The 19,320-nt window shown below is 40.1% G+C and overlaps 1 protein-coding gene across 1 annotated transcript in view; it reads right to left on the reverse strand.

The window, feature by feature from the left end:
* Positions 1-16,293, reverse strand: part of kcng2 (potassium voltage-gated channel, subfamily G, member 2) — a 38,131-nt gene extending 21,838 nt beyond the window's left edge. Inside the window, exons 1-3 of the mRNA XM_051663206.1 lie at positions 16,057-16,293; positions 6,858-6,951; positions 5,724-6,614 (exon numbers count right to left, since the gene is read on the reverse strand). Coding sequence (XP_051519166.1) covers positions 5,724-6,524 — 801 coding nt within the window. The 5' untranslated portion in view covers positions 6,525-6,614; positions 6,858-6,951; positions 16,057-16,293. The remainder of the gene's footprint in view (positions 1-5,723; positions 6,615-6,857; positions 6,952-16,056) is intronic.
* Positions 16,294-19,320: the final 3,027 nt, after the last annotated feature.

A 19,320-nucleotide genomic window follows, 5' to 3' on the forward strand; every position in this document is an offset into this window, starting at 1 on the left:
TAGGAAACTGGGAGGTACAGGATAGGTAGAAAATGAAGAATGAAAATAGTCTGAAGCACTGACGAGACAGTGGCAGTTACGACCACATGGAAATGAGCTCTTGCGGGAGCTGTTATGCACTGGAGGGGTCGTTACATCCAAACACGAGGGCCGCCCCTGTGGTCGGGCAGGTTCGCCCCGGGTGGAGGCGTGAATCCAAGCTGCCTAGACCCGACCATAAGCCCCCCTCCAGACACGGTTGGTTCAACAGAATGGGCCCGTGCAGTGAATGGGCGAACCCTGTAGGAAAGGGGCTCGGCGGCCACATGAGCAAGCAAGCCCAACCTGCGATCGAACGGGGGCCCTCACTGCATTTGAAAGGGGGAGTCCTCCTGGATCTTCAAACAGGAGAGCCCATGATACAAATGATGAGAATTCAGACGGGAGAACCCCCACTGCATTTCGAACAGGAGAGCCCTTGATGTGATTGTGCTGGAGGAGCCTGATATGCCTGAAAGCGGGGGTCACCCCGAGCGGAGGCGTGAATCCAAGTCACTTGGACCCGACCTAAGCCCCCCCTCCAGACACAACTGGTTTGACGGGATGGGCCCGTGAAGCGAGCGGGCGAACCTCGTAGGAGAGGAGATTGGCTGCCGCTCAAGTGAGCAAGCCCAACTTGCCATCGAATGGGGGCCCTCACTTCATTTGAACGGGGGAGTCCTCGCTGCACTTCGAACGGGAGAGCCCAAGATACAAATAAACGTGAGTTAGCTCGCACTGCATTCGGATGACCAGTGGCCAAGTATGCGTATTTCGTGCTCGGGCAGGCCTTTGTGGGCTGCTGTGGTTGTGGGGCCGATGTGGAAGTAATGGCTTGAGTATAGTTTTTCTGAGATGCCGGATTTGAGCAGGACAGATTTGAGGTGTTTTTGGAATCAGAATTGGGAAACTGCTTGATTTTTGTCATCCCTACAAAAAAATATGATTTTAATAATAAATTATGAAGGTGAATTAGTGCCTAAAAGATTTGCATGTGTAGAGTAAGATACTGTATGTTAAAGCTTAAATCAAATAGCAAAGTGTAAAAATAAATTGCATGCACACAAATATTTTTGAAAAAGAAGAAAAAAAGAAAAAAGTTTGCAATATTTTAATGCTTTGCATTAGTGTAATTCATGTGTTGTGAGTATTTGATTTTAAGGGGTTGCATACCGGATGCGTCTGGCGGATGATATGCCGCATTCTAAAATTCGAAACAACAATGAAGGTATGCGCACCGCTGCTGCCGCTCGGTGACTGTCGGCGGTGCCCAGCTATGACTCCGGAGGCTGCTCAAATTTCTGCCGCGCATGCATATTTTCCATTAAATTCATTCCAAATCATTGACAAAGATCACAGATTATTTACTCTAGCATTGTTCATTCTTGAAGAAGGGAAAAACCTTGGTAACTTTTGTTACACACTGATCAGGTGTAACAAAATCACACTGATCAGAGATCACACTGATCAGGTGACTCTCTGTCACCTGATCAGTGTGCCCTGTGTTTGATACCTGTGCCTAGCTGAGACACACCGCGGCCTGGCGCTTCTCGTCCGGTGTGCGACTGCCTTTACACTTTTGGCACTGGTTTTTCACCTAATTATGGACAAACCTTTACAAACCTGCAATCAGCGATATGCAAGCGAAGAAAGTGTGTCATGAACAGCTAAATGGATTGACCATGTCTACGTAGAATCAGTCTGTGTCTACAAAATAAACTTTGAAAAGTGTGAATGACTTGTGCTTGTGGCGAAAATATTTTCCCAAAATGATACAATATACTGTACATTGTTCCTTCTTCCCTTCTTTACGGCAGTCTATTATTGTGGTATTAACTATTTTAGATGAACCAACCCATAATCAGCTTGCATAACCAGAACAAACTTCGGTTGGTTGCTTTAAATGTCAGTTTAATGGTCTCTTCCTGTCTAATTGGGCAGTTCTTGGCTAGAATAGCTGTAAATGTGACTAGACTTTATCCTAGAAGTTAAAAGTCTGGCAACGTGAGACTAATGAAGATATAATTGATATAGCATGAAGTTCATTTTTTATAGCTGATTGTTCCCGTCAGGGCATGCTGCCCCTCAAAGACGTGTTTTAAACTGACTTTTACATTACATGATTAATATTGGCTTTCATACAGTATTGTGGGGACGATTGTGCTGAAATGGTTATATATTAGCCAGATTCACAAAAAACACAAACCCACAGCCTGCAGACAAGGGATTCAGTGCTCTTTTCAAAGCCTATCTGTCTCTCAGCCAGAGCCCTTAGGTTAATATGGGACAAGTGTGTGTGTGTGTGTGTGTGTGTGTATACCAGATTTTGAGACCTCTCAAGATCACATATATTGGTCTTTTCCGTAAAGGAACACAGTATATTAACACCATGCTACAGCTGATAATTACCTGAACCAGAGGTCAGCACAGCATTTTCACCATTACACTGAATTCAAGATTTCCATGCATCTGAATGGCTACTTCTCCATTTTGGTTCATTAAATTGGACAGTCTGGATCTTGGTGTGACAGGTCATGGTATTGATTTTGGCCTGGAGGGGTCTAGTCTTGGTCTGGGTCTTAGATTGGTTCAACTCTACTGTATACTGTATGCATGTGTGTGTATATGGATATTCATAATGTTTGTTTGTGTGTGTGTGTGTGAGAGAGAGAGAGAGAGAGAGAGAGAGAGACTGGTGTTCCAGAGCACAATTAATCGATCACAGTGATTGATTCTCTCTTTGAAGATAAAGAACCTGCTGTTGTTCAGCATGACTCTTTGATTGTGGAAGACACCTCAGTCTCTTTCTTCACTTTAATGTTCACCATCTTTATTGATGTTATGCAGAGGGCTATGTTCAAGTACACAAACACTCCTTAGTCACAACTCTGAAAGCTTCAGAGCTTCTGCTCTGAAATGGGCCCTGGGCACAGATAGCATTGTTGGTTGGGTTTTCCCAAAGTCTCTAATCACATCTGATGTCTGTTTTATCAATAATGGTCAAGGAGTGTCTGATAGGGTCCTATAACATGTCTGAGGCTTGATTAGCATTTTATATTTGGAGTGTGTTTGAAGTTCACTGCTTCAAGAGTGCCAGAGGCTGTTTGAATCTGACTAAAGTCACTTCTACTAATTCATTTTTAATTAGTTACATATTTTAACTACTTAAGAGAATAAGCCACTTGTGTTCCAGACCAAAAAGCACAAATGATCGACATTACTTTACCATGAGGAAAAGGGCTTTGTTGACTGTTGCATTATGTTTTAATGTTTTAATTAAATAGAAACATTTTGGATAAGGGGAAAGGGGCATGGGTAGGGTTAGGGGATAGAAAATATCATCAGCTCAGAATAAAAAGAATAGATGTAAAAAATAAGTCCTCACAATGATAGAAAACAATGTGTGTGAGTACCAGTGAGTACCTTGTTTTCCTAAACATCAAAGAAAATGTGAGTGGTGCTTGCAGTGGCAAAATACACCACCACAATGTCCAACCAAGTGCCTAAATACATTGCCTCAAGTCAAACAAGTCCACCCCCATTTTTCTACAATGTTCTGGTGCTGATATATGGCTGGAGCATTTTGCTGTACAGTAGCTTGGGTGCTGTGGATGGTTGCTAGGGCATGGCTTGGCAGTTGCCAGGGTTCCAGTTTCCTTGGTGCATTCATAAGTAGCTTGTTCACACTTCCTTGTGCTTGACGTATGAGACAGCTTCAGAAGACTAATCTAAGATTAAACCTTTACCTTTATGCTGCCTTTAAGTATTGGACAGCATTGAATAGCATTGTGTGGATAAACACACATCATGCTGTATATTCTTTAAAATATCTTTGGGTTCTGCAGAAGAAAGAAAGTCATATAAATTAGAGACTGCATTAGGGTGTTTAATTATGAGAGAACTATCATTTTTGGGTGAACTATTCCTTTAAAGACTGCTTGCTAGCTCAAGTCAAATGAGTCTCTATGACATTAAGATCTGGAAATATGATCACTTTGATCACTTTTTAATGTTTAGTGTACAGGATTTTATCGCCAGTCTTTAGTCTGCCAGGCAAACAACGTATATCCAATCACTTATACTGTACTGTAAAAGTCATAGCACACCTCTCCTCAACAAGCCAGCCGATTCATGTCTGTAGCACAAACGTTTGGGACGAGTTACATAATGACATTTTGAATGGAAGAAGATTTGGGTTAGGGATTTTGGAAAATCCCTAAACAACAGCCAGAGCAATTGTAATGTAATAGTAGTGAACTAATTACTATTTAGATGCAATATAAGCACCACTAGATAGCTTAATATTTGCTCTATACCCTAACCTTACTAATAACACCTAAAGACAACAAACGTCAAATAAATGTCCTCAGAAATGTAGTGAAGTTTGGTGCAGTTTTGGTAAACATCAAACTTGAATTTTTGCATTATGATTTTCTGTTTGAATCACCTATGGGCATCTTAATTGTTTATTCATTGGATCCCATTAGCAGATGCGTGGTGCCTGTCTTCTTGCTATTAGTGCCTTGAGAAGGGGTTGTACCAAGTTCTTCCCAGGGGCTTAATTGGATGTTTGGTGGTGGGAGAAACTTAAAGTCTAGTATAGGCTACATTAATACACTATAGGTGGGGATTTTGATTCATCCTTGTGACTTAAGCCTTTCAAATCCATTCACCAAAAAGATTCGTCCAAAAACAAATATTAGTTCACGAACGAAACATCGCTGTAACTCAGGCTAGGGTTGGTTTTAGGGGTAGAGTCAGGTTTAAGGCCATAGTATACTTCAGTTGTCAGCAATGCTGATCAGAACACGCACAGTAAGTGTGACGCAAATTTCGTCATCAACATAGTCTGCACGGATTGTCCGCGTGCAGCCCAGATTTTCTCAAAACGTGGACAGTCCTTGTCTTTGTACATCATCTGCGCATGTGCATGGGATTGGCTGCAGCAATATGTGGGTCCACTAGGTGGCAAAATTTATATTGGGGTCGTTGCTTTTAAGTAGTCAAAAAAGATAGTGGACACTACTAATAAAAATAACAAAGTAGTAGTAGTAACAGCAACAATGGATGGGCACATTGATGAGTTTTTTGTGAAAAGGTGAGAAGTCACCCCCATTTATACAACTCAAGTCATGAGGTGTATAAAGACGACTTTCGACGTATGAATTCATGGACAGTTGGCTGTCCTTCTTTTTTTTCCATAGAGCGTACGTTCTATAGAGGATACAACTCTGTGCTGTCCTCTACAGGTCACGGTAGGAAAATCACAAAACAGTCGCCATCTGCACTCAGAGTCAATGGAGTATACTTTGAAAACTCGGTTGACCGGGCACGATTCAATTCGGAATGCGGAAAACAAAGTATACACGGGCCTTTAGGGTTAGGTATAGGGCTAGGGGTTAGGTGTAGGGTTTCTGTGGGAGTCAAAATAAACACAATAAACACTGTGTATGAATGTCGCATGCGACTCTCGCAGACTTTCCACAGCTCGACAGTTCCTTTTTAGACACAACCGTAGTAATGAATCTCCAGCTGAATTTATGGGACTTTGGAGGGGCTCACTCTCATCCTGGCTGTCAGATTGCTGCTGCTGCATGGCTTGTCATTTACATAAGATAATCACTGACTAGTTATACAAGACTAGTCAACTTGTAAAAATTTGTTGTTGCACAAGCCTTGGCCTGTAATGTTAAGTGCACACTCACCCTCTCTTCCTCCTCCCTCAGGTCAGGCATGGTGCTGACACACAGTGTAACTGCCGTAATGGCCACAAAAACTACCGAGAGGCAGGCGAAGATCTTCCCAGGAATCCCAGAGTGAGGATTCTCCACCATGTCTCTGAGGCTGTGCATGCACCCAGCCAAACGTCCCTCCTCTGGGCTCCCGTCACATGGCGCCTCCTCATATGACTGACGCGAAGCAAGCTCGGCCTCTTCCTCCTCTTGCCGAAGTCTCTCCCGCTGCTCTGCTTGCCGAAGACGCAACTTTCTCAAGCAACACCACTCCAGACTTGCCTCCTCCACACCCCAGTAAAGCAACTCCTCCTGAAAAGACAGAGCACACATCTCCCGCAGGAGACGAAGCTTTCCGGCCGCCAGGAACGTGACAATGGAGCGGAAAGCGTTGGGGCTTCGGTCGAAGAAGAACTCGTTGCAGTGAGCGTCATAGTCATCACACAAGTCGAGGATCTCCTCGGCATTGCTGCAGCTCCGTAACTTTCCCAGGCGCGTCAACGGAAACTCCTCAAGAGTGGACCATGGTATGCGATAACGGATGCCACCCACGTTAATGATGGCGGCACGGTCAACTGCATCATCCTCGTCCACGCTACCTGCAAGATGCCGGTAAATCTCATTCTCCTTTCTAGGCTTGTGCTGCAGTTGCACTCGTTTGTAAAACACGCCCTTTTTGCTGCTGATCTCATGGGGGTTCTCCAAAGGGTTGAAGTGGAAGGTGGTAAACTGATGATCAGTGCTGCCGGCTAGAAACGCCACCTCCTGGTACATCTCTTCGGCGTGGCTGTAAGGGGTGTACACTCCACAGATTCAGAGTTTACAAGGCCACATTGGTCGACTCAGCATGTGTATGGCTGAGTTCTGAGAGACAAAAGAGTAAGATTTTAATTGAGATTTACTCTACAGTTCGTGATCCAGAATCTTAGGTTTTGCAGCAAAACACAACAAAATTTGCCCAGCAAACAACGGTCCACAACACAGCAAAAAGCCACAAGGCAACCAAATAAAGTCTGCTTCTGTTAATTCTGTAGTGGCTTGACTCTGTTAGAGGTTCATTTAGGGTTAGTTTACCCAAAAATTAAAATTTTGTCATCATTTACTCACCATCATGTCATTCCAACCCAGTATTATTTGGCAGAGTGTCCAAACTGTTCTTTTCTGTATAAAGAATGTGGATAGTGATTATACATCCAAGCTCCTAAAAAGACAAAATGCAAAATGACAGTTTCATAAAAGTAGTCCATACAACTTGTGCACTATATTTTACATGTTCTGAAGTTATATGATAGCTTTGAGGAATAGACAGAAATTTAAGTCATTATTCAAATATTCAAAATCATTCACATTATTCTGATGATGTTAAAGATTGAGTGAAAATGAGTACACATTTGCACGGGTGCAGAATTTACCATTTGCAATCCAAAATTCAACAAGATCTGGATTCAGAATGCTAATTAACTTAAGCACACATCGACTAGGCCAATAATACTCATTGGAAGTACGTAATGAACGTATTACAGCTGTCAAACTTCAACCCTAATGCCGCAAAATGTATACTAATATATTCTTCTGAGTCCCCTAATCCTACATTGCATTCTCCTGACACCATATTTGCATACTTTTTTGAAACAGCAGTAAAAATATGTTCTCCCATGGCTTTAGAAATCCTAATTGCTCACGAATCATGGGATACAGTTAACTCATGTTAAAACAAGTTGAATCCCAATGTGGAGGATTTAATTATGATATTTCTATTCTCTTCATGGCTAAGTTTCTAAATGAGCTGTGTACTCCCCTCAATGGCAGTGTAAGGTCCAGTGCTCTCAAATAAATATTGGTGTAATTACTGTGTTTGCAATATTAGATAAATCAGATATGAGAATGCAAAATTAGAATATCATCTGTCTTTAGCCACCTTTGCAACCAAATCAAATTAAGTTTATTTTATTTCTTTGATTTAGTTGTTTAGGTACAATAAACAATATTATAAATTCTCATTTATGTTGTATCATGAATGTATTTTCCAATTAAATGTGTGATTAAGTGTTTTGAAAACAATTTGAAAGTTCACTATGACTGTCACCAAGGAACGAATTTCGACAGTCATATTTACAGGTTGCAGACAGTGATAAAGTCTAGCCAACCTTTGTGAAAACAAAGTAATGTATTCATACAGAATATTTGTTCAGAGGGGCATTTGTTACACCCTCAAAAGTACCATCATATTGGCAGTGGTAACTTAACATTTTGTATTTCATACAAAAATGCAGCAATGACGTGTTTAATAAACTGTATGTACAAATCTAAATATATTACATATCACTCTTGATGCATTTAAATTTTTAAGTGAATAAAGGTGTAAAATACCCACAATATCACTTTTGTGCTGTTTGTTCAAGTGACAGTCTTATTTTTTTCTGTAGGAATATGTCTTTAGAAGTCAGTGGACACATGGCCCCTGGAGCCCCATTAAAGACATGAATGCTTTTTTCATTCGAAATTACCTCCACTTTACTTCAACTTCTAGTACAAATGAAATCCCAATTAGAATTAGTTCTCTAGGTATGATATAAGCAATTAAAAACATTTGAATATTATACATGATGCAACTTCAGCCCAGACTGGGCTTTCATTTAATTTCTTAGCATGCTTCCTGGAGCCTCTGAGAGTCCAAATGACTCACTGTAGGCTGTTTAAGTGAAAGAAAGCTAAAGAAAGATGCCATGAATTATTGCTCAATCTATGAGTCAAAATATGACCCAGCATTTCCCAGCGTGAAGCTCAAACTTGCACATAATATGTTAAAGCAGATGCCAAGACATTTTAAAAATTCAAATGAGGCAGACTTTTATCCTTTGCAGAGATGACACTAAGAAGCGATGCCTACGACAATGAAAAATTATTTATACACAGCACCACAATTGAGTAAAGGAGACAATTTTAGATGGGTGATAAGAATAATGGATCTTGCCAATATGAGGTGTCTTTTATGTCAAGTGAATGATATTAGACAAAAAGAAAAAAAAAAAGGTTTTGGTACCAAAACATGCCATGGTATTACGATGATCTTTTGGATATGGAATCATGGTAATATTTTTTTTTTTGACATGTTATATGATATATACTGTATACTGTATATACTGTACCATGGGGTTCAACACTGTAGTCCATGTTAAAGATTCAAAATCTAATTTCAACCTGTTTCAATTTGACTTCTTGGTAGCGTGGACGAAGATACTGATTGAGTACTTACTGTTTTTTTCTTTCATTTTTTTCTCCCCTTTTCTCTCCAATTTGGAATGACCAATTCCCAATGCACTCTAAGTCCTCGTGGTGGCGTAGTGACTCGCCTCAATCCAGGTGGCAGAGGATGAATCTCATTTGCCTCTGCATCTGAGACCGTCAATCCGTGTATCTTATCACATGGCTTGTTGACAGGGGTGAAGAGAAATCGGCCCAGGATTTTACATAGAAACTGGCCCAAAATTTTACATAGAAACTGGCCCAGAATTGTTGGGGAGGTGTGGGGGGGGTCACTGTCCTTTTCTGCATATCGCTGCCCCATTCGGCATATCGCGGCGCCGTTTTGTGGCCCATTCTGCATAACGCGGCGGCTCATTTCAGCTTAGTCCCAGTTCTCCCGATGGCCAGTCCGCCCCTGATCAGCCCCAAAGTGCGTCGGCCCACCAGGAAAATGCCCGGTATACCAGATTACCAATCCAGCCCTGCTTGTTGAGCGCATTACCGTGGAGACATCGCACGTGTGGAGGCTGACACTATTCTCCGCAGCATACACGCACAACTCACCACGCGCCCCACCAAGAGCGAGAACCACATTATAGCGACCACAAGGAGGTTACCCCAACGTGACTCTACCCACACTAGCAACCGGGCCAATTGGTTGCTTAGGAAGCCTGACTGGAGTCACTCAGCAAACCCTGAATTCAAACTTGCGACTCCATGTGTGGTAGTCAGCGTCTTTACTTGCTGAACTACCAAGGCCCCCTGAGTACTTATTGTTAAGTACCATTGCAGTTCATCTTACCTAACAATCTTTAACTGAACACTGATTCTCTTAACTGATTGGTATGTACCATGACATTACCCTCCTTACATCCTTGCAATTTCTTCAATTCATAAAGGTATTTTTTATGACATACCTAATAATTGTGTGGGTGTTAACAATTCTCATTTTGGAAATAGGCAGTAGCTTCCAGCTTTACCAGTTGTCATGTGAAGAAGGCCTTGCTTAAAATGCACTTTATAGTAACAGTTGTGTTTCATAGTAGGTTCTATGTAAAAGCATGTACCATGCGGACTTAATAATACTTATCTATATATAATAATATCTATCATTTTTAAAGTATTGGTAAGTACTATAATGTTTCACATTATTTATTATGTATGTACACTACAAGTAAGTGCTTGTTATTACCCCACACTTGTCTGTAAGTAGGCCCACTAAATATTTAACATGAAATTGAGAGGTATTGTAAAGTTTCATATTAGTTACCATGTTGGTACACTTTAGATAAATATGTATGGTTATGCCATATTAGTCTGTAGGTACAATGTATTTACTGTAAAACATTACTGTAAGTACAGTAATGTTTCATATAGGTTACCATTTACAAACACTTCAGGTAAGTACCTTTATTTAAAAAAAAAAAAAAATTAAATTAGAAAATCTTTACAAGCAGATTTTAAAACCTCACTGTATATTTATGTTAAATGAATATGCTAATCATTCAGAACCATGACTTCTTTCATCACATTTCAAAATCATTACTGTATACAAGGGAAGTTCATAATCAAACTCTTTTTCTCTTCTAGTGATTCTGAAAGTGCAAAGGACAATGATTTACTAAAGTGAGGTCTGTAGATTTATTTGGAAAAAGAGAGCGGTCAAAGAGAGAATCTAAGTAATATTCTGCTTCATAATGTCTGCTATAGTGTTCAAGAAAAGTGCTGCAAACTGCAGTGGCCTTGCACATTAAAAAAAGCTTTGAATATCTTTTTTATGATCAGACTGTTATGTCACAATGCTAATTTGAGTTTAATGCAACTCTCTCTCCATACAGATTTGGTTTTGGTCATTGTGTCTTTTCAGGTCATTAATAGATTATTGTACAAGGTGATGAAGGTCAGAGCTCTCTAAAAGAACAGGCCAAATAACAGATGCATTACTCATATGTGAGGGCTTAGCAGTGGCATACAGAAGCAAACAGATTTATTCCAGTCAATAATGTGCAAACACATACACATATAAATATATATGAGAGGAGCAGGGACATTTAGGTGATTTTCCCAAAACGCAAAGAGTGTAAGAGTGTGGGCAGAACTTTGTCTGCAAGCTTCTTCCTTCCTTCTTTTATCTTTATTCCTTACTTCTTTCTTCCTCAATACCTTTTTTCTTGTATCCTTTCTTTCTTCCTTCATTATTTTCTTTTCATTCAGTATTTCCTTTCTTCCCCCCTCCTTCCTTCTTTCCTTTCTTTCTTTCTTTCTTTCCCTCTTTTCTCATTCCTTCCTTCCTGCCTTTCTTCCTTTTTCCATTCCATTCCATTCCTTATTTCATTTCTTCCTTTTTCTTCACTTATTCTGCCTTCCTTCTTTCCTTCCTTTTACTTTCTTTCTTAATTATTTCTTCCTCCTTTTTTCTCATTTCCTTTCTTTTTTCTTTCTTTCCTTCCTTCATTCTTTCCCTACATTTACTTTCTTCCTGTCTTCCTTCATCTTTCCATTTCATTCCGTATTTCCTTTCTTCCCTCATACCTTCTTTCCATTCTTTCTTTAATTTTCCTTTCTTTTTTCCTTTCATCTTTTATCCTTCCTTCCTTTCCTTATATCCTCTCTCCCTTATTTCCTTCTTATCTTCTTCCTCCATTCCTTCCATTCTTCCATTCTTTTTTATTTGTTCATTTATTCTTTATTTCTCTCTCACCCTTCTCTCACCCCTGCTCACTCGATTCATGCAGAGCTCACAGTCACTGAGAAACCTATTCCTCCAGTCCCATGAGTCTGTATTGAGATCTATGAAAACGATGGTTAAAGACCCTGGAGGCAGTCATAACTATTAGCAATCAGCACAGATCCATACCAAGATGGCTGCAACATTGATTTTCCTTTCCGGAACTTCATAACAACACACAGGGGGCTGGAGGTCACAGTATAGACATATTAAACCATCCTATGGAGCAGTGACTGGCAGTGACAGATGAAAAAGAACTTGTTCTTCTGCTGTACAGGAATCTGTATGATTGATGGTGCAGATGATGAGCACTGTGGTGCCGTGCATCTCCTGAGGAAGATGAAATTCAATAGTGCTGATGGGGGATTTCTGCAATGGCACTTTGAGTTAGAGTCTTATAAAGGCACTCATGAATCAGTATGAGGTATTTGCACTTGTTCTTAACAGATGTTGGCATTATTCATGCCATTGTGGTGTAAAATGAATGGGAAGACAATAAGTGCATTGTTTTTCAGTCACAAAAAATTTGTGATAAGGCTACACATCCTCTCAACTGAGGAATGATGGTGAAAACCATTTTTTCCCCTTTTTCTCCCAATTCCCAATGCGCTCTAAGTCCTCATGGTGGCGTAGTGATTCACCTCAGTCCGGGTGGCGGAGGACGAATCCCAGTTGCCTCCACGTCTGAGACAGTCAACCCGCGCATCTTATCACGTGGCTTGTTGAGCGCATTGCCACAGAGACATAGCGTGTGTGGAGGCTTCACGCCATCCACCACGGCAACCATGCTCAATTCACCATGCGCCCCACCGAGAACAAACCACATTATAGTGACCACGAGGAGGTTACCCCATGTGACTCTACCCTCCCTAGCAACCGGGCCAATTTGGTTGCTTAGGAGACCTGGCTGGAATCACTCAGCACACCCTGGGATTTGAACTAGCGAACTAACGATCTCCAGGGGTGGTAGCCAGCGTATTTTACCACTGAGCTACCCAGGCCCCTGGTGAAAACACTTTTAATTTTACATTCAGTATAACTTCAGAGTGCCATTGTTACACAAGCAAAACGCTATTGTTTTTTTTTATTCTTGTTTATTTTTATTTATTAATTTTTTATTTAAATAATCTTATATTGAAATGTAGCTCCATAATTCAGTTAGTAAATAAAGTTGTGCACATCACGCCCCATTTAAAATGTCCATTCAGACAAAATAAATCAGGGGTCTTCAATAGGGGGTCAGCGGCAGTACTGTAGCAAATATACAATAAACAAAATATGCACCTTTACACTTTTTGAAATAAATAATAATCTTTTTACTTTCAACCAAATCTAAAGTCAAGAAGCTAAATGTTTCATTTCTGCCTCCATCATTAAATGTATTTGGTAACATTAAAATATAATGTGCAGATACAAGATTGTATCTAAGATAAATGCTCCCATATTTATAATGTCTGATATACAGTATTTCTTAATATTTTATTCTAGGCCTATATATACAGTTGAAGTCAGAAGTCATTAAAACTCTTTAAAAAAAAAAAATGTTTAACCACTCCACAGATTTAATATTCGCAAACTATAGTTTTGGCAAGTCGTTTAGGACATCTACTTTGGGTATGACATGAGTAATTTTTCCAACAATTGTTTACAGACAAATTGTTTCACTTTTAATTGACTATATCACAATTCCAGTGGGTCAGAAGTTTACATACATTAAGTCAACTGTGCCTTTAAGCAGCTTGGAAAATTCCAGAAAATTATGTCAAGCCTTTAGGCAGTTAGCCAATTAGCTTCTGATAGGATTTGTACTGAATTGGAGGTGTACCTGTGGATGTATTTTAAGGCCTACCTTCAAACTCAGTGCCTCTTTGCTTGACATCATGGGAAAATCAAAAGAAATCAGCCAAGACCTCAGAAAAAAATGTTTGTGGACCTCTACAAATCTGGTTCATCCTTGGGAGAAATTTCCAAACGCCTTAAGGTACCACATTTATCTGTACAAACTCCATGGTTCCATGCAGCCATCATAACGCTCAGGATGGAGACACATTCTGTCTCCTAGAGATGAACGTAGTTTGGTGCGAAAAATGCAAATCAATCCCAGAACAACAGCAAAGGACATTCTGAAGATGCTGGAGGAAACAGGTAGACAAGTATCTATATCCACAGTAAAACGAGTCATATATCGACATTACCTGAAAGGCTGCTCAGCAAGAAATAAGCCAATGTTCCCAAACCACCATAAAAAGCCAGACTACAGTTTGCAAGTGCACATGGGGACAAAGATCTTACTTTCTGGAGAAATGTCCTCTGGTCTGATGAAACAAACATTGAACTGTTTGGCCATAATGACCATTGTTATGTTCAGAGAATAAAGGGTGAGGCTTACAAGCCGAAGAACACCATCCCAGCCGTGAAGCATGGGGGTGGCAGCATAATGTTGTGGAGGTGCTTTGCTGCAGGAGGGACTGGTGCACTTCACAAAATAGATGGCATCATGAGGAAGGAAAATTATGTGGATATATTGAAGCAACATCTCAAGACATCAGCCAGGAAGATAAAGCTCAGTCGCAAATGGGTCTTCCAAATGGATAATGACCCCAAGTATATCTCCAAAGTTGTGGCAAAATGGCTTAAGGACAACAAAGTCAAGGTATTGGAGTGGCCATCACAAAACCCTGACCTCAATCCGATAGAAAATTTGTGGGCAGAACTGAAAAAGCATGTGCGAGCAAGCAGGCCTACAAACCTAACTCAGTTACACCAGTTCTGTCTGGAGGAATGGGCCAAAATTCCAGCAACTTATTGTGAGAAGCTTGTGGAAGACTACCCAAAACGTTTGACCCAAGTTAAACAATTTAAAGGCAATGCTACCAAATACTAACAAAGTGTATGTAAACTTCTGACCCACTGGGAATGTGATGAAATAAATAAAAGCTGAAATAAATAATTCTCTCTACTATTATTCTGTCATTTCACATTCTTAAAGTAGCGATCCTAACTGACCTAAGACAGGGACCTAAGTTTTCTATGATTAAATGTCAGGAATTGTGAAAAACTGAGTTTAAATGTATTTGGCTAAGGTGTATGTAAACTTCTGACTTCAGCTGTACATAATATTGCATTAAGCATAAGATATAATTACTTAAATAGTTAATTTATGTTAATAAATCAGTTAAATTGAAGTATTAGACTCTCAATGGAAAAGTTATTTCTGTCACTGCTCTGTACATCAATAATTATTCATTTAAATCATGAGAAAGTATGAAAATACAATAATATAGTGCAATACACAACAGATTCAATCAATGTTATACAATGTAACAGGGCGCCTCTTCTTCCAGGGGGTCCTCCCCTGAAAAAAGGTCGAAGACCCCTGCTATGAACCAAGTTAATATATGTATAAATATCTTTAAGAGATGTTGCAGTAATATCTATGTATCATATGTGATTTGTTGTGTTTTTAAGGAGGTGCACTAGACTGAGCCAAATAAGCCAAGATGTGTCACTTACTCGGCCAAACAATAAAAATGCCTTAAAAAACCTGATATAAAAGTCGACTTTTACTATCCATTCTATCTAAAATAAACCTGTTAGAGTGTATGACTGGTTAAATGAACCAAGTAATAGCTTTCTCTTTATAGTTAATAGCACTTTTTACTAATAATTTCCATTTATAATACTTCAGCAAACATTATAGGCATATATAAAAGTGTATGAATCGAAGTTTCAAGGCATTTCATATCTTGAATGTACAAATAATTATGTCAAGCATAAGGTTATAGCCTACAATGTATATTATAGGCTACAATTATAAAGTGTTCATAAATTACACACTGTGTAAAGCTTTAGTCATCTTGGTTACTATTTCTAAGCTTTAATAACATTAGTATTTTCTTAAATAGCTTCTAAATTGGGGTTATTTTTCATTAACGCAACTTTAAATCGTTTGTCATCTTTAAGATTATATTTGGTACTCCTGAAATCGCATTCAATCGCATGTCCATCAGTTCGTATAGTTTCAGCTACAGTGCAACAGCAGAAGGAATAATTAAAGTGAAATCGACATGAAATAATACTGTATCTCAGAACCCACAGAAGGCTACTAGCTGTCTGCAACATTTCTAGAACGCGCCAAAACGCGCCTGTGATCCCACGCGTTTAACAGCGGCATCTGCCACAAAATGCGCTCGTTAGGTAAGACAGAACCAACGTGTTTTGTTTAATTATCTGATGCGGTTTGGTTACGATAACGCGCGCAGGATCAAACATACAGACACCCCAGACATGAACAGACTTATTAAAAAAAATAAAATCCAAACTTAAACTTACCCGTTCTGAATGAGTTAACGCCATTGATTTAAAACTGCTTGGAAATGTAAGTTGAGCTGTGGAGCAGTCACACAGTTCATTTTAATCCTTTATCCGCATATCTGGCTGATTTTATTCCAGCATCATTGCGAGTTTGAGCGCATCTGTGCAGCATCAGAGCCGGACTCAAACTATTGAAGTTCCTGTCAGCATGTCGATGGGTGTTTCTGCCGCTGCTCTCCACACGCGCACACTAACGTCCCCATCTCACCTCGAGCCTGAGCACATTACCACTATTAATCATGCACAACTACATAAGATGACTTTCTACTGATCTCACGGGTTCTTCATTACATTATTCTCATCATGTGTAACCAGTTCTGCAGAACAGCTCATTAGCGCATGAATTCATGTGGACGGAATATTAGAGAAGCACTTTCCATGCAGTTTAAGACAGTAGGCTACAGCTGTGAGGAAAAAAAAAAAAACATTAAACTTTTTATGTAACTATTCATGTTGTTTATTATCTCAATTAGTTAATTACTTTTACAATTATGTTCCATTCTTTGATAATTTGCTCCATGACATAAATTAATTAACGGTACACTACAACTAAGTTAACCAATCAATTTATTATATTTGATATTGAAATGCAATATTATTTTATATAAAATATATTAAAATATAAATTATTGTTATTAGACATTTTTAATATTATCCACAGAATATTAAAATATGGTATACTGTAAAAATAATAATAATAATAATAATACAAATACTGTAAACAAAAAATGAACAGAGATCCAAAATATAGACTGCATACATTACAATACCTAAACATAAATATTTTTTTACATAAATATATTGTATCTCCCTTCCATCTGCCCACTCTTTCATATTTTTCTATTCTTTACATCTTTTGCTATGGACTCACACTGGTCTGCCCACTGAGGGGAGACAGAGAAGTCTGTTGCTCTATCAGAGGGACAGTCAGTGGTCTGTAATGCCCATATCCCCCCCTAAAGTTCACATCCTGAATTTAGTGTCAAATCAGTTAAAAAAAATCACCTGGCCAAAATAACCTCAGTATGAGGTAAATATTTATTTTTATTTTTTTGCATGTAATGGCTTACAAAGGTTGCTGTGATCGACTGTAAACCCTAATGTTGTCATTACTTGAAAAATCAAGTTGTCTTAATTAGAAAGTACTTGAAATGTCAAGTTTTGGGCTCATAACTCAAATATCAAGTTCATTGAACGTATTTTTCTTAAAAATCCATAGACTTAAGATTCGAAGTGTTAATAACTCAAACTATCGAGTACAAAACGTCTACGTTACTGAAACGTAGCCCCAGTTCCCTGAAAGGAGGGAACAAGACATTACTTACGCCAAATGACGACTAGGGGTCACTCCTGATTCCCCAATCTCTCTGAATAGTTTTCAGTCATGCCAGTTCTGATTGGCAGATGTCTTTCGAGGTTCCACCTCCATGCTCAGCGAGCATATAAAAGGCGTGAGAAAGCCTTACTTTCTTACTTACGGCGAATGACGACTAGGGGTCCTTATAAAATAATGCCATAATACTGATATAGCTGCTCTTACTCCACATTATGTGGTAGTAAGCTCACAGACAGCCTGGGTGGGGAAGAGTCAGAGACAGTGAGTGATACCTAGCGACACTGCCATAGACAAGGTTTAGCCAGTTTTTTCCATAGAACTCACGTCAGGTGAAGTGATGAACTGTTGGTGGGAGGACTGATGGTAAGCAAACTGCAGTGGGTCCAGTGAGGTAGGCAGCACAGAGCAGATGTAATCTCTGATTAGTCTCTCAAAGCATTTGCTGATGATGGGGGTCAGAGCAACAGGGCGCCAGTCATTTAAGCAAGTGATTTTGGATTGCTTTGGAACAGGCACAATGTCTTAAAGCATGTTGGGACTACAGACAAAGAGAGGAAAGGTTGAAAATGTCAGTAAAAACACCAGCCAGTTGGTTCGCGCACGCTCTGATGACGCGGCATGGAATGGCGTCTGGACCCGCTGCTTTAAGGATATTCAATCGTCGGAAGGATCGGCTTACATCTGCTACAGAGACAGAGAGTGAACTAACCTCTGTTGCTTCGGTAGTGAGAGCTCTCTCCGTGAGGGCAGTGTTATTTCCTTCGAAACGAGCATAAAAGTATTTAGCTCATCCGGGAGAGAGGCAGCAGTGTTGTTTTTATTCCGTTTGAAGTCCCTTTGTGTATGGATCACAGATAGTAGCATGAGCCTCCACATGCTGGGAGTCTCTGCGGTGTCATGCACATTGAGCCACATGATAAGATGCACGGATTGATGGTCTCAGAAGCGGAGGCAACTGGGACTTGTCCTCCATCACCCAGATTGAGGTGAGTAACTGCGCCACCATGAGGACCTACTAAGTAGTGGGAATTGGGCATTCCAAATTGGCAGAAAAGGGGATCAAATTAAAATAAATAAATAAATAACATCTATGACCCACCCGCTTCACTGGAGCGAGAGCCAGTAATAAAGCGGTGTTAAACGGCTTCAAATGGAGAGCTGTATAGAGCTTTTCCACCAAGGACAGCTCCCACACTGGGACTGTAACTGGCCAAGTAAATCTGATACGCCTCACTCCCATAGGAATTTCATAACAAGATCATGCTTGTTTATTGAAATGCCTTTAACCAGGGCGCAATTACCACAATAGCCTCAATATTGATGGGGATAAACCTGCATCAATCGCTCTTGAAGAAAGTGAAGCATCACGTTCACCTAGCAGTCTGCTGGGTTTTCATTCCGTGATGCACACCAGTCTGAGAAGACTCGCCACTTTATTGTATACAGGAGCCTGGTAGAGGGGGCTCTGGCTTCTGCGATGGTGTCAAGCACTGTATGCGACAATCCATTGTTCCGTTCAACATAAAAACTTATAGCTTCCACAGCTGTAGCTGTGAATGCCAGATTGTGCCCTGCACCTAAGAGAGTAAATCTCCCTTTTGTGGGATTTGCCATGATGGATTTTTCAGTAACTCGACCTGCTACAGAAACCAGGGCTGGTTGGGCCATTTCAGTGTAACTAGTAGTACTGCTTCCTGATCCATCCTGATCTTACACGCCGACTGGGGGAAACACTGGATGCCTATTGCACAGGGCTCCACAGCCCGAGTTGGATGCGTCTGTGGTGGCCACATTGCGTCTGGTCACCATGATGCCCGCTTGATAAACTGCAGTTTCCTCTCACTGTGACTGCAAGGCCAACAGCAGTGTGTCATCAGCAGGCATAA

Source organism: Myxocyprinus asiaticus, chromosome 30, assembly GCF_019703515.2.
Source record: "Myxocyprinus asiaticus isolate MX2 ecotype Aquarium Trade chromosome 30, UBuf_Myxa_2, whole genome shotgun sequence".
NCBI lineage: Eukaryota > Metazoa > Chordata > Actinopteri > Cypriniformes > Catostomidae > Myxocyprinus > Myxocyprinus asiaticus.